The sequence below is a fragment of the Vitis riparia genome, chromosome 1 (genome assembly GCF_004353265.1).
Source record: "Vitis riparia cultivar Riparia Gloire de Montpellier isolate 1030 chromosome 1, EGFV_Vit.rip_1.0, whole genome shotgun sequence".
Classification (NCBI taxonomy): Eukaryota; Viridiplantae; Streptophyta; class Magnoliopsida; order Vitales; family Vitaceae; genus Vitis; species Vitis riparia.
The window spans coordinates 21,619,515-21,639,620 of NC_048431.1; the positions used below are offsets into that span (position 1 = coordinate 21,619,515).

Consider the following 20,106-nt stretch of genomic DNA (forward strand, 5'->3'; position numbering starts at 1 on the left):
ATTTAAATAAATTAATGTTAATAGAAAATTTGTCAAGTGTAATAAATCTTTAGAAATCAAATCTCAAATAAAATATTTTCTATAAATCAATTTAATTTTTTCATTAAAATGTAATAAAATATGTTTTAAAAAAAGTATTTTAATTTTTAAAATAAATTAATATAAATATATTAAAGGAATTTATGCTAATTTTTTATAAAAATTTGATAAATATAATTTTTAATTGTACTTATACCAATTACACTTACAAAATAACTTTAATATATATATATATATATATATATATATATATATATATATATATATATATATATATTCTTACTTATTTTATCATTTTTTTTTTGAGTTTTTTCAAGTATTCTTGTGAATTTTGAATAATTTTGGCCTTATTAATATTTTTGTCAAAATATCCACTAATATTTCTCTGATATTTCCGATATATCCGTAAAATCCAAGTATAATATTTTAAACCTCACTTGTGACAAGGGTGACACATTTAAATCATCATCATACAATATTGTTTTGATTCCATTAGGGCATGTGATTTAGCAAAATAAAACTAAAAATGGTTAAAGTTAAGTGAGATTTATATACTTTAGACAATGAACTACAATATTTGGATCACCAGTGTTGTCACACAATCATGGTTCAAAATTGCAGTGTCGATCATTGACTCGAAGGGTCTTGAAACATGTCGGTCTTAATGTCTCAATTCGACATCGAACAATATGATAAAATAAGATAATTAATTTTTTTTTTAAAAATATAAAAATATTATGTAAATTGTATATATATAATTAAATAAGCTTAAAAAATTAATAAAACAAAATTTTTTCACATTTAACTCAAAATTATTTATGATAATACTAAGAATAGGGATTTAATTCTCACTTTACCATACATTTTTCATTAAATCTCATCACATACCATCCGTATCATTTTACTTTAGCAAATTGGACACTCAATTCTCATAATACGTTGCCATCACATACCATCCATGTAAATCCTTATAATGATAAGGCATTTTTAACTTTACCAATCTGAACTCCCAATCTGCCACCCTCGCACACTGCCATTGCTGTCAAGATCCACACCAGACGAGTTTGCAACTATACGAGACCCAACACTGGAGGGGAGCAAGGAAAATGGTCCTCTGGTCTGGACCAGGCTGACTGTGAGGGGTTCTTGCCGACGTCGCCGTTGTAAGACTTAGTCCACTTGACGAATCACCACCGCCGACACCAAAGCTCCATCCTCCGGTAATGCTCTATTTTCAGGAAAATCAGGTAAGTAAATCCTAAATCATGCGCTATCTTCGGTGGTTTCTCCTCTTGTTTCCGAATGGGTCACGGGTTGGGTTTTTTCTTTTTTGATATTCTGGGTTAAAAGTTCCAATTTCAGAATCATGGCTGTTTGCTTTGAAAAGGGGAATCTCTGATTTTTATTTTTATTTTTTTGAAAACGTTCTGATATTTTTATTGTGATTGGAAAGAAGGATAATTACTCACATCAACATATTCTGTTAATTTCATGGGTTTGACTTGTCAAAAACAAGAATTTTACATCTGTGATCTTTACTCCTTTTGTGCGGTATGCAGTATATTTGATTTCGTTGCCGTCAATGCGGGTGGAACAGCTCCAAAGAAGCTTTGTCCCACAGTCTGGTTCTATGTGAATAAGCAAGCTTTCAACGCTATAAAACCTACAATTTCCTTCTACTCCTTCATCCAGATCCAAAGCATGTTTTCTCAAGTACGTATGCCTTCAACATCATCGGTTTTTTCAGCATACACCACCTTTGTTGCATCTGCAATGCTGGTTAAAACCATGCTACATGAAGTTCAGACCTTGGCCAAACAGCTCGTACCTCAACAACTCCAGGACAAGATTTTATCAGGAATTGGAAGGCTTCTTGGGGATCCCTCCTCTCAGATGACTCTTGTCATTGATGAATACAACGGCTACACCATGAATCAAATCTTTGAGGCTTCTCAAATCTACCTGCCGACCAAGATCAGCCCAGCAGTAAGTAGGCTCAGGGTTTCCCGATCTCCAAGAGAGAAGAACCTCTTGGTCACCATCAACAAGGGTGAAAAGGTTATTGATGTATTTGAGGGAATTCAACTCAAATGGGAAATGGTTTCCATTACTGAAAAGCAATTGCCCATGGGAATAGACAAGCCTGAACGTAGATCACTTGAGCTCAGTTTCCTTAAGAAAAACATGGAGAAGGTACTGAGCTCTTACTTGCCATATGTGGTGGAGAGATCAGAATCGATAAAAGAAGAAAACAAGGTGGTGAAGCTCTATTCCCTTGGGAACCCCCATGGAGGAGCGGTTGGTGGGGGAGCATGGGGGTCCATCAATCTCGACCATCCCTCAACTTTTGAAACATTGGCCATGGATTTGAAGCTCAAGGAGGACTTAATAAAAGACTTGGACAGATTTGTAAGGAGGAGGAAGTTCTATAAAAGAGTTGGAAAGACTTGGAAAAGAGGGTATCTGTTGTATGGCCCTCCAGGCACAGGCAAGACAAGCTTGATTGCAGCCATGGCTAACTATCTGAAATTTGACATATATGACTTAGAGCTCACAACTCTCCAGAGGAACTCACAGTTTAGAAATCTCTTAGCCTCCACCAAGAACAGATCAATAATCGTGATCGAGGACATCGATTGCAGCACTACATTACAAGACAGACAAGCTGGAAGAAACAACCAAACTACCACCCAGGTCAGTTTACAGAGATATATAAAATTAAGAATTCCTCTCGCCCCTTGTAATAAATTGTTGTTTTTTTGCTTATTGACAGTTGACACTATCTGGGCTACTTAATTTCATTGATGGGCTGTGGTCAAGCTGTGGGGATGAGAGGATTATAGTGTTGACAACAAATCACAAAGACAGGATAGACCCTGCATTGCTGAGACCAGGGCGCATGGATATGCACATCCACATGTCCTACTGCACTCCCTATGGATTTAAGACCCTGGCTTCCAACTACCTTGGAGTAAGCAACCACAGACTGTTCACTGAAATCGAAAGGCTGATAACAGAGGTGGAGGTGACCCCAGCCGAGATTGCAGAAGAGCTCATGAAAAGTGAGGAAGCTGATGTGGCCCTTGAAGGACTCATCGAGTTCCTCAAGAGGGCCAGGATTGCAGAAAATAAATCAAATGGTGAGGGAAAAGAAGTTGATGAACAAGGAACAGAAAGACGGGATGTTGTTGAGAGTGAGAAGGTAGTAGAAACAAAGAGGCAGAAGATAGCGAATGGAGAACTAGAGATTTCTGATTTTATGCCATGCGCATACTCGTTTTCTGTAGAAGAAAACCAATCCTGCCTTCTCTGAGGCCTGTAAAACTATGAACTTCAAATAGAACCCATTGAATTTCAAATTGGGGATGGAGGGCACTATCCACGATTCACCCAGGACAGGTAAGTATGAAAAATGTGGCTAAAACTTTCATATATATATTATCTGGTTTGATTCTCTTTCTCTTCCTCTCCGATGTGGGATTTGTAGCAGGTGCTGATGAACTTGAAAGAGACATGGGTAAAATAATAATAATAATAACTCTTTTGAAGTTTACAATACAATTTATATATAAATATTTTTTTCCTTCAAAAAGCACTTTAACATTATACCGACCTAAAAATCTCAGAAAGAATTTCCCTAATAAAAGAGCATCACACTGCATGTTTTCTTAAAAAAGTTAGAATTATTTTGTTGATGTATGGATTATTTTATTTTATTTTAGTTAAATTTCAAAAGAAAAAGAGGAAAATAGCTTCCAGTTTTGAAAACCATAACGTTAATTAAATGATTGCTTCTCATATATATTTCTTTTTCTTTGGAAAAAGTGCTTTTTAAAGTGACATGACAATAAAAAAAACTATTGGAGGAGAATATTCTAGTCAGAAAAAGTCATATTCAGCTCCTTAAAATGCGATATTAATTCATTCAAATTTAAAATTAATAAATGTTTACTAAATATTACTAAAAATGCCATTTAAACCCCTAAAAATGTTTTTTAAAGTTGAGTATTTTCTTTAACTAATTGATATTGTAAATATATAAATAATTTTTACATTTACACTTTATAAAAAATAAAAATGTTTCATTTTGAAAATTTTGTGCATTAGTTTTAATTTTTTCAAATAAAGGATTACTTTGTAAACATTTCTAAATATGTTTGATTTCAATAATTGATAAATTATATGATCAAAATATCAATTATTGGATTTTATGAAGATAAAATTTATGATATTAAATAGTAATGCATTATACTTAGAAATAGATGATGTATTTTTTTCTATTTTAAATGTAATTAATAATGATATATTTATGATAATTTTTTTTAAATATTTATAATTTTATTTAAAATTAAATTTTATTTTATATTTAATAATTATATAAAAGATAAAAAAAAAAAAAAAAGTAAATCAAACTAATTTATTTATAAAAATTTATTAATTTTCACTATTTTACTTATTTTACATATATATATATATTGGGAGTGAAACTCTGTTCTTATCTCCTTCTTCCTTCTTTCCTTTGTTTCTCATTTGTTCCTATTCTCTGTTCCCCTTTCCCTCCTGTCTCCATTTCTCTTCCAACATCCAAACTTTTATTCACAACAATTAAACTGTTTCTCTCTTCTAAGATCAAAACATTACTCACTGAGGCCAAAATCCAGATTATGGTTGTTGTAAAGATTGCTTGTTAGGGTTTCAGTTTTTGTTTTAATTTTTTTGTTCTTTTTTATTTTTTGCATTTTTAGTCTTTTGTGTTATTGTTTATATTTTGTTTTGTTTTGTTTCTGGGAAATCCTAAAATTTATGGAGGTTTTGGTTTTGAAATGCATCCGAAAAATCATATGGGATAAATCCTGAAATATCGGAAAAATGACCCCAAAAAAAAATTGTCAAATAATGTTGAGTTTTTGATTGAATTTTTGTTACACCAATTTTTTTATTTTTCCCTCGTAGTGTAAAGAATTTTCGTTCATGGTGAATAGATGAGAACACCCAAGAAAACTGATTGAAAACACGAATAACGTCTTTTTTTTTCTTCTTAGAATAGTGGCAAATACATGGAAAACACCATTTTTTTTTGTTATCTGAAAATCGGGCTTTAGAAAACACGGAGAACACATGAAAACAAAAAACACTCTCTTATCAAACATGTTTTATGTATTTTGTGTTCTCAAAAACAGAAAATTGTTTTTGAAAATACTAACCAAACAAGCCTTGAATTTCCAAACACCCTTTAAGAGCGTCTGAATTACATCTCCAACCACTTTTAAAAGCATGTCACTTTATACCTCCAAATGCTGTGTAATATTTTTTTTTTTTCCTTCAAATTTTCTTTTCACATTTTCAAATGTTTTCACTTTTACATCACTTTTAAATTATTTCTACATACTTTTAACTATTCTTATAATAAGTATTTGTCAAAATTTGCATAAATAATATGCACTAAATTATATTTATATGTAACAAACATAATATTAGAGTATGGGAAGAAAAATCAATAACCCAAATCATCAAATCTAAAAAAAAAATGACAAGAATAAGGTTTAATTCTATGTGAATCTCACTTTAATAAAATTTATATGACCCAAATATCCATATGCAAGACAAGATAATAAAATGATCTCATAAGAATAAAGTTTAATTCTATATGAATCTTACTTTAATAAAATTTGTAGGCCTTATTTTATGCTAGTTTCCTCTAATATGATAAGAATAGGATTTAATTCTATATGAATCTTCTTCAATAATTCTAATATCGATATCTCCTTCTATATCTAAAATCAATATAATTCTAATATGCAAATCCAAAAAAAGAAACAAAAAAATTCTAAAAAGATGTTAGAAGAATAATGTTTGATTCTTTGTGAATCTCACTTTAATTACATTTATAGGATTTTTTTCCCTTTTTTATTTTGTTTTTAACTTAGTTTCTTCCCAAATGAATACCACCTAAGTCTCCAAATCTAATAGGAAATCTAGAAAGATTTTACAAGAATAAAGTTTAATCCCGTGTGGGTCTCGCTTTAATTAAATTTATAGGATTTTTTTTTTAGCCTAGTTTGCTCTTATTTCTCTAATAAATCAATCCCACTTAAATCTTCAAATCTAGAATGATTTTACAAAAATAAGACTTAACTCTATGTAAATCTAAATTTAATAAAATTTATAGAATTAATTTTTATCTGCTTTTTTTCTTATATCTTAAATTAATATCACCTAAATCTCTAAACGTAAGAAAGACTTTGATATGCTCCATCGGATATTGGAGAAAGGTTCTAATCCTATATAAGTACAGGTTCTATTAATCATGTAAATATATTTTAAAATTATAATGACCATTTAGAAAAAATGAAAAAGAGAAAAAAAATTCAATTAAATTATTTGTAAATAAAACTTAAACATAACATAATTTAGATAAAAGTTTTAATTAACATTTGTCAAAGAAACTTAACTCCAAAAACAAAACAAAAAAAAAACAAAAGAAAAACAAAAAAATTCAAGTGAATATTCTAAAATCATTAAGCATTCCAAAACAAGGCTCACAAGAGAACTTAGCCCTAGCTTATTCACATGCCAAAGACCATTTACACATTAAATCCTTAGATATTTCAAACAAAAAGGCTCTTAATAAAACATAACTAAATTTAACCATAGTTCAGTCACTACAAAAATCAATTTGTATTTAATTTTTAAATGTTTTAAAAATTGCTTAAAATAAAACCAATAGAACTTAATCTTTGTTTAGTTATACTTCAAACACTACTTAAGTTAATAATATATTTAGTTACTATATATTTATTTATTTAGTTACTAACAAAAAATAGTTTTTTTTTTTCTTTTTTCCTGCTTAAATGTTTTTTGGATTTCAACATAGTATCAAAGTAAAATTGATTTTTGATGGAACATTTGGTTTATGATCTTATTTGAGAGAGTTTAATATCATACATTGTTTTCACAAATCTAACTATCATACACCGCATGCATCGACTCATAACGTTTGATCATAGAATTCTTTTTCATTGTGTTTGATAGTGGGATACTGTAGTGAGTGATCACATTGTTTTTTTTTTTGTTTGTTTGATCTTGACATTTGATTTTGTAGTTGTTTTCTTCGGTTCATATCTATTTTTTTTTTTTTAGGTGGTTATTTGCTATTTGTTCATCATGTCTAGTGAATGGGACTATTCTCTTCAATCTATTAGTGTAAGATTGGATGGCAAAAAAATATTTATAATGAAGTTATTTGATAAAAAAATTTCTAAAGGGCAAAAAGATGTAGGGTTATATTATTGGCACTCTATGCAAACCTATGAATGAAAATGATGAAAATTATGCAAAATCATTATATGTTTGGGAAGTAAACAATTCAAAAATTATCATGTGGATCAATAACTTTGTTGATAATTTGATAGACGTACAGTTGGCAAAGTGTGAAACTACCAAGGGAAAAGATTGTATATGTAATCTAATTTTGCATTTCTCCTACTTGTTTATTGGATATGAACCAATATTTTGTTTATCTCTATCTATTGGATATGAATCCAAATTTTGTCTCTCTCCTTTTATGGTTTTGTGTCTTCTATTGTCTCTCTTTCTTGATCTCTCATTCCTTAACAGTTTTATGTTGACTTCTATTTTTCTTTCCTTGATAGTTTTAGTTTTATGTTTTCTAATACTTCGTTTTCTTCTCTTTTTCCTTGGTGGTTTTAATTTCATTTCTTCTACTTCTTTAAGCATAAACATTTCTTTTTTAGTCATGTTTTCTTCCTTAAGCATATATCTTTTTTATTCTTGTTGAGTCTCATAATGTCTCAATCTACACTCATTCACATTGATCATTTATTGGATGATATATATAGTTTTCCTACAAATATTGGTATTTTGGTTCTTGATTATGATGCTCTTTCCTCTCTTCCTACAACTATTCTTGCATCTTTGAGATTATGGATCCTCTTTTGTCACGTTCTTTTCGACATCTTTCAAGTTATAACCAAGAAACTTTCTACTTTGTAGAAAACTAATGCTTGGGATTTGGTACACTTACCACTTGGATGGTATGGATTATGAGGAGACTTTTGTTCCTGTTACAAAGATGACTATTATTCTTACTCTTATTACAGTTACTTCTCTCTTTTCTCTCATTCAAATGTATTGTGACAACAAGAATGTTATTCAAATTGCTCACAACTCTATCTTTTATGAAATAACCAAGCATATTGAAACTGATTATCACCTCACTCATCATCACCTTCAACATACAACTCTCACTTTGCCTTTTCCTTCTCTCAATTGGCAAACTCTTTATGCTTCTTACAGCCACAACGTGAGTTTGTGAGGATGTTAAAAATTATTTATACATTTAGTTACTATATTAAAATTATATATTTAATTATTATATATTTATTTATTTAATTATTATATTATAATTATTTTCCTTTTTTAAAAAAAAAGTAAAGTAAATTAGTCTTTATTTTCTTTTATTAAATCTATTTAAATTCCACTGATGTTGTAGAATTCATAATAAAAATTTCTAATTTTTTTCTTTTCTTTTCTTTTTTCCTTTGAATCTATTTTGGATTTCAACATGCAGCCCATCTAATGAATTTTTAGCTAAAATAGTCAAAATACTTAAAGGACAAACATCACAAAAATGGGGCCAAATACGTAATGAACAACAAATTGAAATCCTAAATATTATCAAAATTTTGTTTAATTATCTTTTCATCATATTTTTGAAAGTTTTCCATTTAACGGTTAGTGTTTTACCTTTTAAGTCGATCTATTTCATGCTTCTAGTTTCATACAAGAAAAAGAAAAAAAAAACCCAAAAAAAAAAAAATTCTATTTTTCAGATTTTAATTTTCTCTCCCCTTTTGACTCTTTATATAACACAATCTTTTGAATTTGTCCTACAATTTGATACCAAAACTATTGAATTTCTTAAATTTATTAAGAAAGACACACTGAATAACATTCATAATGAGACTCTTAAATTATAAAAGATTATCAAACAATAATAACAAATTTTATTGATGAATACAACAACATTCATTTTTATTTATTTGTTTATTGTTTTTTCAAAACGTTTTCTTTATTGTTAACCATGAAGGTACGAGCCATTCATTCAGCACCAACACTTAAGCCAATCCAAATTTGACTTAACCAATTAGACCCAAGGTTGAAAAATTAAGGTTAGTTTCAGTTCTGATTAAGCACATCAAATTAAGGGGGTTAAGTTGAATTTAGGTTAAACATTTCTTAACTCAAACCGGGTGAAGTTGGCCCTAACTAAAATTAACAAAAACTAGTAAAGCCTTGTCTAAGATTTGATTTTAGAACCCTTAGGATCCCTGTTAACTTGAAATTTAATTAAATATCCTTTTTACAATTCTCATTTGTTATTTTCACCCATCTTTCATTAATAAGGGAGATAATTACTTGACCAATTTATAAAATAAATTTTACTCACCTCATCAAACGTTGAGGCTGGATGCATTTAAAGACTATTTGTTTTTTTTACCTTTTTATTGAAAGCATTGCTTTCGGTCTTTAGGATGTTCGTTTTTCTAATTTTTTATGACTTATTATAAATTTTTTATTAAACAGACAAAACCAAAATATTTAATTTTTTTTTTTAAAAAAGTAACATATTAGTTTTTCTTTACATTTTAATACTTAATAAAAATAAAATATTATAAAAACAAACATCATAACACCTAACACTATCAAACATTCTTTAATTATAAGTTCTATTTAGAATTAAGAAAAACAAACAAAGAAACAAACATCATCTTAATCATCATAAATTTACTCCTTATTTTAAATAAAATGGTAGATGTGTGAAAATAACTAATAGGAAAGATTTTTAATAAAATTTCAAATTAATTATGGGTAAATATAAGTGAAATTAATTATATTTTATAATATGGAAATTTTGTTTTAAAACTAGAATCATAATTGAGTATTAGATGTTAGCCCCTTTTTAGCCAAGAAGGCATTGAAAGGAGATCTTTTGTATGGTATTAAGGGAGGTTTTCAACTTGTGACGATCACCGTGATCTCAAACTTGCACTAAAATCTACCCAAATTTAAAAACAAATTCTTAAACTTGTCTCTATCTCAATGGTCCTTATCACAAATTCATTTTATTAAAGGTGTTTGAATAAACTCGTCTCTATCTTGTTTATCCTTATCACAAATTCATTCTATTAAGAGTGGATCAGTACTTGAATAAACTTCTCCTATTATCATCCTTATTTAGGTGTTTCCATCCCTCTATTTACATGTTTTTTCAAATTCATTTTACTTTTTTTAAAAAAAAGAAAATAATTTTAAAATTTATAAGTTTCTACTTAATTTAAATTAAATGTGATTTTTACTTTTCCTTGGAATCAAACATAAAGTAAAACTCTGGATTACATTTCTAAATTTTGAAGTTCCTTTCGATACCTTAAAAGGGACAAAGCTCCTAAACCATCAATCTTTGTTGTTGTCACTGTCACATAGGTGAAACATTTAAATCATCATCATCATGCAATATTGTTTTGTGGGTTTCCATCTGGGCATGTGATTTAGCAAAATAAAACTAAGAATGGTTAAGGCCAAGTGAGATTTATATACTTTGGACAGTGAACTACAAGATTTGGATCACCAATGGTTGTCACCCAATTGCCTAGATATTTGGTTACTCTATGGAATCAAAAGAAGGATAATCACTCACATCAACATATTCTGATCATTTTATGGGTTTGACTTGTCAGAAACAAGAATTTTGCATCTATGATCTATTCTCATTTTGTGTGGTATGTATTATATTTAATTTCGTTGCCACCAATGCTGAGGGTTCCAAAGAAGCTTTGTCCCACAGCCTGGTTCTATATATGTGAAAAAGCAAGCTTTCAACACTATAAAACCTACAATTTCCTTCTACTCCTTCATCCAAATCCAAAGCATGTTTTCTATAGTAAGTATGCCTTCAACATCTTCGGTTTTATCAGCATACACCACCTTTGCTGCATCAGCAATGGTGGTTAAAACCATGCTACATGAAGTTCAGACCATGGCCAAACAGCTCATACCTCAACCACTCCAGGACAAGATTTTATCAGGAATTGGAAGGCTTCTTGGGGATCCCTCCTCTCAGATGACTCTTGTCATTGATGAATACAACGGCTACGCCATGAATCAAATCTTTGAGGCTTCTGAAATCTACCTGCAGACCAAGATCAGCCCAGCAGTCAGTAGGCTCAGGGTTTCCCGAGCTCCAAGAGAGAAGGACCTCTTGATCACCATCAACAAGGGTGAAAAGGTTATTGATGTATTTGAGGGAATTCAACTCAAATGGGAAATGGTTTCCAGTACTGAAAAGGTCATGGGTGGAGACAAGGGCGAACGTAGATCAATTGAGCTCAGTTTCCCTAAGAAAAACATGGAGAAGGTATTGAGCTCTTACTTGCCATATGTGGTGGAGAGATCAGAATTGATAAAAGAAGAAAACAAGGTGGTGAAGCTCTATTCCCTAGGGAACTTCCAAGGAGGAGCCATGGTTGGTGGGGGAGCATGGGGGTCCATCAATCTCGACCACCCCTCAACTTTTGAAACATTGGCCATGGATTTGAAGCTCAAGGAGGACTTGATAAAAGACTTGGACAGATTTGTAAGGAGGAGGAAGTTCTATAAAAGAGTTGGTAAGGCATGGAAAAGAGGGTATTTGTTGTATGGCCCTCCAGGCACAGGCAAGACAAGCTTGATTGCAGCCATGGCCAACTATCTGAAATTTGATGTCTATGATTTAGAGCTCACAAGTCTCCAGAGGAACTCACAGCTTAGAAAGCTCTTAGTCTCCACCAAGAACAGATCAATACTTGTGATTGAGGACATCGATTGCAGCACTGAATTACAAGACAGACAAGCTGGAAGATACAACCAACCTACCACTCAGGTCAGTTTACAGAGATATATAATCACCCTATAATACATAAAATTAGAAATTCCTCTCGCCCCTTGTAATAAATTGTTGTTTTTTTGCTTATTGACTGACAGCTGACACTATCTGGGCTGCTTAATTTCATTGATGGGCTGTGGTCAAGCTGTGGGGATGAGAGGATAATAGTGTTCACAACAAATCACAAAGACAGGATAGATCCTGCATTGCTGAGACCAGGGCGCATGGATATGCACATCCACATGTCCTACTGCACTCCCTATGGATTTAAGACCCTGGCTTCCAACTACCTTGGAGTAAGCAACCACAGACTGTTCACTGAAATCGAAAGGCTGATAACAGAGGTGGAGGTAACCCCAGCAGAGATTGCAGAAGAGCTCATGAAAAGTGAGGAAGCTGATGTGGCCCTTGAAGGACTCATCGCGTTCCTCAAGAGGGCCAAGATTGCAGAAAATAAATCAAATTGTCGAGGAAAGAAAGTTGATGACCAAGGAATAGAAAGGCAGGATGTTGTTCAAAGTGAGATGGTAGTTGAAGCAAAGAGGCAGAAGATAAGGAGTGGAGAACTAGAGGCTTGTGATTTTATGCCATGCGCATACTCGTTTCTATGAAAAAGAATCAAAATCAATACAGGCAAAAGAGGTACGACTCTCTGTAGAAGAAAACCAATCCTGCCTACTCTGAGGCCTGTAAAAGTATGATTGAATTTCAATGGGGATGGAGGGGCAGGTAAGTATGTAAAATGTGGTTAAAATTTTCATATGTATAATCTGGTTTAAGTCTCTTTCTCTTTCTCTCCGATGTGGGATTTGTAGCAGATGCTGATGAACTTGAAAGAGACATGGGTAAAATAATAATAATAATAACTCTTTTAAAGTTTACAATACAATTTAAATATAAATATTTTTTTCCTTCAAAAAGCACTTTGACATTATACCGACATAAAAATCTTAGAAAGAATATCCTTATTAAAAGAGCATCATGTTGTATTTTAAAAAAAAAATTTAGAATTATTTTGTTGATGTAAGGATTATTTTATTTTATTTTAGTTAAATATCAAAAGAAAAATAGGAAAATAGCTTCCAGCTTTGAAAAGTGAAAACTATAACTTTAATTAAATGATTACTTCACATTTTTTTTATTTTTTTTTTCTTCTTTGAAAAAAGTGCTTTTAAAATGACATAAGAATAAAAAATTATTGGAGGAGAATATTTTAGTCAGAAAAAGTCATATTCAGCTCCTTAAAATGCGATGTTAATTAACTCATATGAAAAAGGTCGAAAAGAGGAGCGACGCCCACCGTGGGGCTCGAACCCACGACCACAAGGTTAAGAGCCTTGCGCTCTACCGACTGAGCTAGACGGGCTTGGTTGGCTTTTTTTGTAAGTAATCTACATGACTATAATATGTCAAGCAAGCCACAAAAACAAATGAGGTGTCGCGTGACCCATTGAATCTTAGGATAACCGATTAAAAGGGTCAAAAATCCCTCAATATTGCAAAACTAACCCCCCACTTATTTAAGTCTCAAAAATGACCCAACTCGGACAAAAATACCCCCTCAACTATCTTTTCAGCCCATTTTCCCTCTAACTCCAATTTTCCCCTGTGCTGTGTCTCTTCCTTACCTTGCAAACCCATTTGTTCCATCTGTTAACCTGCGAGAAAGAAATCATGAAGGACTTTTCCGTTTATTGCAAGAGAACAAAAAGACAACACAACACAAGGAAAAAACAGAAAGTAAGTTTCACTGTTTCATTCTTTGATTTCAGTTTTTCGAACTGTACATATGAATCTTCATCCATGAAATAAGAAGAAACCCTAAGTGTCTTATTTTGGTTCCTTTTATTTTTTTTAAATCAAACCCTATTTTTCATCTTTCTGATATTATGTATTGATTCAATTCATGAAAATGGAGGAAGAAAAAAATTCGGTGATGAAAAATACAAAATAGAAGAGGTATAAAATTTTGAGAAAAAAGAGAAGTGAAAGAAAGGAAGGTTTTGAAACCTCATCATCGTCATCAGAAAATGAGAAGAAATCAACTGATTCAGTAAGCATTAATTTTCTACTTGAAATTTTGATTTTTAATTTTTTTTTTTTAAATTTTATCCCTTTTAATCGATTATCCTTTTTTTATGAATTTATTTTTCATGAATTGATAATCTAATTGTTGAAAATTTTCTCAGTGGTGTTATAGCCCAAGGTTTAAAGCAATATTTAAATAATTAGAAAAAAAACTAAACTTAACTACTATCAAGTTTACCATCAAAAGGTTTTGAAATTTTGTGTAATGAAGTTATTTGTTATGAATTTATAACGTATTTGAATATAATTTTTATGAAATTATTTTATCCAAATATTTAGAATTTTGATTTAAATATATATGTTAAGAAAAAACTGAACTTAACTGCTATCAAGTTCATTGTCAACAGGTTGCAATTTCAAAATGGTTTGGTTTTGTTTCAAATTTCAATAAACACTAGAATAAACAGGTTGTAATTGTTAGCACATTGATGTTGCCTTCTTCTTTTTCCGGAAGTGGCGAATAGAAAATCCTCATCTTTTTTCCCAAAAGTTTACCATAGTGGATACTATGTTTTGGGTATGTGTAGTTTGAATTTTAGTTATCATTTTTAATTTTTTGTAATAATGAATCTTATGATCTTGATTATTTATTTATGTATGTTAACTTTATTCTATGTAACAAAATGCTCAAGCAAGATGGATTAAGCATGGCAAGAAATGGAACCAATTCAAATTACCAGAGAATGACATTCTTATTGATTATGTCAATGGTTTGCAGCCTCTTTATTCTATCAAATGGCCTGATGTTGACATTGTGTATGTCCCCATCAATGTTCGGGCTAGTCATTGGGTATTAGGAGTTGTCCACCTTCATCGAAGGATTATATATGTATATGACTCATTGATAGGCATCAATAATAATGCAAGATTGCAAGTTGCCATTAAACCATTAGCCAAATTGTTGCCGCATATATTGAATGCAATAACATATTATGGGTTTCATGGTGACACAAAAGTTAACTACCAGGAATGGGAAATTGAACGACTACAAGATATTCCTCAACAGGAAAATGAGTAAGTGATCTTAAATTTATTTTCATATCTTATACACTTAATCCTTAATAATAGCCCTAACATTGATTATTTGTGTACCATGCAGTGGTGATTGTGGCATGTTTGTTATCAAATATGTTGAATACTTAATGCACAACCATCTATTGAAGTCATTAACAAGTGCTCGAATGGACTGGTTTCGGGAAAAAATGGAAGTAGAGTTATTTTATATGAAATACTTGCCTATGTAATGAATTCATGTTGATATTTCATATTTTGATAATGTAGTTGGATGGTTAGTTATATGTAATTGGATAGCTTCATATATGTAGTTAGACATTTTGATAAATGTAGTTGGACAACTTGATATATATGCTTGGATATTTTGATGAATGTTGTTCGATAGTTATGCATACAATTGACCTTTTAAACTAAACTTGATCGTTGTCAAGTTGTTATGTGTACAAACTTGAAGGTAGTTAAGTCCACAGTCTTCAGACAAAACCTGAACTTAACTATTGTCAAGTTGTTTTATGTACAAACTTGAAGGTAGTTAAGTTCACAGTCTTTAAACAAAACCTAAACTTAACTATTGTCAAGCTGTTTTATGTATAAACTTGAAGGTAGTTAAGTCCACAATCTTTAAACAAAACCTGAACTTAACTATTGTCAAGTTGTTTTATGTACCAACTTGAAGGCAGTTAAGTCAATAGTCTTTAGACAAAACCTGAACTTAACCATTGTCAAGTTGTTTTATGTACAAACTTGAAGGCAGTTAAGTCAACAGTCTTTAGACAAAACCTGAACTTAACCATTGTCAAGTTGTTTTATGTACAAACTTGAAGGTAGTTAAGTTTACAGTCTTAAGACAAAACCTGAACTTAATTATTATCAAGTTCCTTATCAATAAACGTGAGAACAGTTGAGTCCATAGTTTGAGAATAAACATGCAATTTTCATTCATACTTTATACATAACTCATCATAACATATATGTACAAAAGTAACAAATATCTCCATTTCTATGGGTATGCAAAAAAAGGGGATCATTATTACAATATTCATCTATGTGCTTATCCTATCACCTTATACAAAAAAAGTAACTTACATTTCTGTTCACATGGGTACCAAAAAAACAAAAAAGCTCACTATTACAATTTTCATTCCATGTAAGTTCATAGAGTGCCAAAGCTATCATGATATCAAGGGATTGGTCGTTTACATGTTTTTCGATTATGCCCATATTGACCACATCGACTACAACGAGATGTGCTCTTGCCCTCTCCACTAGAAGGAATTCTTACTTTCCTTGGTCTTCCTGTTGGGCGTCTCGTTTTAGGTGGTAATATAACTTTGTCACGAATATGATTAGGTACTACCCAATCTATTTCATTTCCAATTGGATAAATACACTCTAAATATGAAGATAACAATGCTTTCGTAGTAAAATACTTGGAGCACAAAGTGTAACATGAAATGTTGTAAAATCTACAAGTAGCAATAGCATGTGCACATGGAATATGATCAAGATCAAACTGTCGACATGTGCATGAACGAGTGTCTAAATTCACTTGAGCACTAATGCCAGCATAGTTAACATTACACTCCTTGGAGTTGATAGGTTCCACTAGATATGTTGCCGACATATTATACCTTGAATGAAGTTCTCTATCAGCCCACATGGTAAGTTCAATTGACATTGACATTGCTTGTTGTTGACGAGTCACAAACCATTTTTGAAGTAAGTTTCTCAATTCTTCAACCAATTGCAAAACCGGAAGATCTCTAGCATTTTTCAACACGACATTAAGGCTTTCAACGATCCTTATCATCTGATATTATATCTTTTTCCGGTAGAATATGAACGTGCTCATCGATCAACTCCTATATCCATCAAATATCTTGCTACTCTTAGGTCAATCATCTCTAGTTGCCCAAATATAAAATTAAACTCTGAAACACGATAAGCATGGGCAGCATCATGGAACAACTTATGAATTGCAGGATTCTTGAACTTTGTCTTCAAAATTTGTCCAACGTGATAAGTATAGACACCATGCCTCGCATGGGGAAATACTTTATGTACTGCTTTCTCAATGCTACCATGTCGATCTGATATCATAAACAAATCATCAATGTGTCCAAGTGCATCATGCAGTTTTTGTAAAAACCACTCCCATGAGGCATCATTTTCTGAATCACTAATCCCAAAGGCTAAAGGGTATATCTGATTGTTGCCATCTTTACACGCTGCAATAAATAAAGTCCCTAAGTACTTTGCTTTCAAAAATGTCTTATCAACTACAACCACATGCCTTATTGATGTGTGAAACCCAGCAAGAGATGCACCAATCGACATAAAAAAGTATTCGAATTGATTATCACAATCAGTAACTATATTAGTAATGGTACCATGATTTTTTTGCTCTAAAACATAGCAATATGATGGTAAAGTGTTATAAGACTCCTTAGGTGATCCCCTAATAGAACCTAGAGCAAGTTCTCCGGCTCTCCACGCCTTATCATAACTGATTTGAACGCCATACTGCTTTCGAATGTCTGCTACAATGTCTTTTGGTCGAAATTCACAACCAACCCCTTGATATGTTTCTCTTATACTCTCACCAATCAACCAACTACTTGCATGTCAATTGTCACAAGACATCATATCTACCTGAAAAGTGTGTGTTGAATATAATTTCATTATTTGAAACATATTGGAAATCCCCAACTTGGTAGCACGAACTCGCCACTTGCATTCTTTATCAAAACATTCAACAAACAATAACTTAGTAATGGATTTAGTTGTTTTGAACTCAAACTTCCTTTTTAGAGCCATCATATACAACTTCCTTTGTAATTCTTTCTTACTTGAGTATATTTGGTGCTCTTCTAGATGGTCATCACTAATTCCACTAACTATAGGTTGTTGCATCATGTTTTGTCTTTCATTTGCTACATCTTCGATTATAGTGGGATTGTCATGTATGAAACCATCATTTGTATCAATTATGGTCAAGATTTCTGCACTCTGAGCTGAAACAGTTCTGAATGAGCCAATTTGGGTCACTTGCTTATCATTAGTAGGGTTAGTATTCATCATATAATCCTCCTCATTAATTGCAGTCTCATTCATGTTCCAATCATGAACTTTATACCCTTCAAGTGACTCATTTTGAAATCTTAGTCCATTTTCACCATCAACAGTAAGAGTTTCAACTAAATCACAATGAATGTGTCTACTTTTTTGCATCAACATTGAGTCCCCATTCAATTCTTTATCAATCTCAGAAGACATATGACATTCAGAATAAGAATTGCAAATTGATTTCTGATTGTGATTATCAATTCTCTTTTCAACTGTGATGCACAATGAAACGGACAGTTTACCATTTGTACAATTTAAACCAATAAAGAATTTCACATCCCCATCATCAGTTAGTTGTATAGGACTTGTGGGTATGTTGCCATTGAATACATACTTCATTGAAAGAAAACAATTTGTTGGATCTAGCTTCAGAATATGATGGACAACCCCTAATAACTCTTTATGTGATATAGTTTTCGGGATCTCAATGTCTTTACTTTTACTTCCTTCGAAATAGAAAGCATTTCCATCTCGTACTCATTCTCCTTCATGTAAAAGCATTATTCCTACTTCATCAACCACTGAAATAACAAAATAATTCAATTAGTGGCATCAACAAACAATATTAGAATATTTTTTAGTTACATCATAGCATTAACACCAATAAGTAGGTATTAATTTTAAAAACTCATTCATTATTAAATACATATTATTTCATTACACATATTTATTTTTTTAATAAACAACAAATAAATAACATTATTAATCATCTTTACTACCTCAAATAATACCAATAATGCTATAGAAATACAATGTATATAGTTATTAAATAAATTCAGACATTGTAACTCTAAACTATTTTAAACAATAAAAATATATTTATTTACTAAAAGATTGGTTATGTTGTAATTCATTTAATGTCAAGGGTAATTTGCAAATAATTCAACTCAAATTGAGTATAATTAAATAAAATAACAATAATATAATGTTACTATAAAATAACTATATACAATCTTAACTTACGTCAAGTTCAACTTAACATACATCAAGTTCAACTTAATATCCGTAAGGTTTTGGTATATAACTAAAAAAGATAATTTTATATATTATATCAAAACCCTATTAACACATATATTATATAAAGAACAAATATGCAAACAATACCAAAACCACCATAAAATTCCATAAGTTTTATTACTTACCATCATTTGATTTTTCCATATAGACAATGTTTCTCCAAACTACACTTTTTAAGCTGATTGTTTCCTTATTTTAATCCCCTTTTTCATGACCGTAAATGATATTAAAAAAATTATAACAATTTCAAACTTATTTAAATATTTACTACATCTCATTAAATGTTTGAAAATATTCAATAAATAAAACATGAAAGAAAAAAATATGGAAAAATAAAAATAAACGTACATTGTTTATCCAACCACAACTTAAAGCGCTTTAAGTTGAAGAAATCTGAAGAGAAATTGTGTGAGACTTGAAGAAATGCACTGAAAAGAGAGAAACGGAATAACAGGAGAAAATGAAAAAAGAAGGAGAAAGTGGAAGAAAGAATAAAAAAGAGATGAATGGAGGGAAATAAAATTAGAATAGGAGGGAAAAAAGAGTTGATGTAGCTGAGGGGTATTTTTGTCTAGATTGGGTCATTTTGGAGGCTATTAAAAGTGGGGGGTTAGTTTTACAATATTGAGGGATTTTTGTCCCTTTTGATCGGTTATCCCTTGAATCTTTTAGCTTCAATTCCACGAGTGTTTTTGGCTATGTTTGAAAAAAAGGTTTTAAAACAATTCTTAAAAAATAAGTAAAAATAACTTGGAATAAGGGCTATTTTGGTAACTATTTTTAAAAATAAATGTTTATTTTCTAAAATTAAAAATTTTTTAAAAAAAATACATTTAACAACTAAAAAATAAAAAATAGATTTTTACCCTTAAAAACAA

The 20,106-nt window shown here is 30.9% G+C and overlaps 2 protein-coding genes and 1 non-coding gene across 4 annotated transcripts; 2 read left to right on the top strand and 1 right to left on the bottom strand.

The window, feature by feature from the left end:
- The first annotated feature begins 1,025 nt into the window (after positions 1-1,025).
- Positions 1,026-3,499, top strand: LOC117924548 (AAA-ATPase At3g50940-like). Of its 2 annotated transcripts, none has more exons than XM_034843199.1 (3): positions 1,026-1,286; positions 1,599-2,733; positions 2,813-3,499. In XM_034843199.1, the coding sequence occupies exons 2-3, from the start codon at positions 1,741-1,743 to the stop codon at positions 3,350-3,352; spliced, it is 1,533 nt and encodes a 510-aa protein (XP_034699090.1). In that variant the 5' UTR covers positions 1,026-1,286; positions 1,599-1,740; the 3' UTR covers positions 3,353-3,499. The 2 variants fall into 2 exon arrangements, with proteins under 2 accessions (XP_034699090.1, XP_034699098.1); XM_034843207.1 differs by having other exon boundaries at positions 1,026-1,259.
- Positions 3,500-10,982: 7,483 nt separating this feature from the next.
- Positions 10,983-12,793, top strand: LOC117922504 (AAA-ATPase At3g50940-like). The gene is made up of 2 exons (XM_034840637.1): positions 10,983-11,980; positions 12,082-12,793. Exons 1-2 carry the CDS (start codon positions 10,991-10,993, stop codon positions 12,592-12,594), a joined length of 1,503 nt encoding a protein of 500 aa, XP_034696528.1. The 5' UTR covers positions 10,983-10,990; the 3' UTR covers positions 12,595-12,793.
- Positions 12,794-13,276: 483 nt separating this feature from the next.
- Positions 13,277-13,349, bottom strand: TRNAK-CUU. Its single transcript has one exon. It is a non-coding gene; the product is annotated as a tRNA-Lys (tRNA).
- Between the last annotated feature and the right edge of the window lie 6,757 nt (positions 13,350-20,106).

Bases quoted from the DNA above. Each gene is read 5' to 3' on its own strand.
- LOC117924548 (XM_034843199.1), top strand. From the start codon at position 1,741: ATGTTTTCTCAAGTACGTATGCCTTCAACATCATCGGTTTTTTCAGCA. The intron at 2,734-2,812 runs GTCAGTTTACAG...GCTTATTGACAG, and splicing joins ACAACCAAACTACCACCCAG to TTGACACTATCTGGGCTACT.
- LOC117922504 (XM_034840637.1), top strand. From the start codon at position 10,991: ATGTTTTCTATAGTAAGTATGCCTTCAACATCTTCGGTTTTATCAGCA. The intron at 11,981-12,081 runs GTCAGTTTACAG...ATTGACTGACAG, and splicing joins ACAACCAACCTACCACTCAG to CTGACACTATCTGGGCTGCT.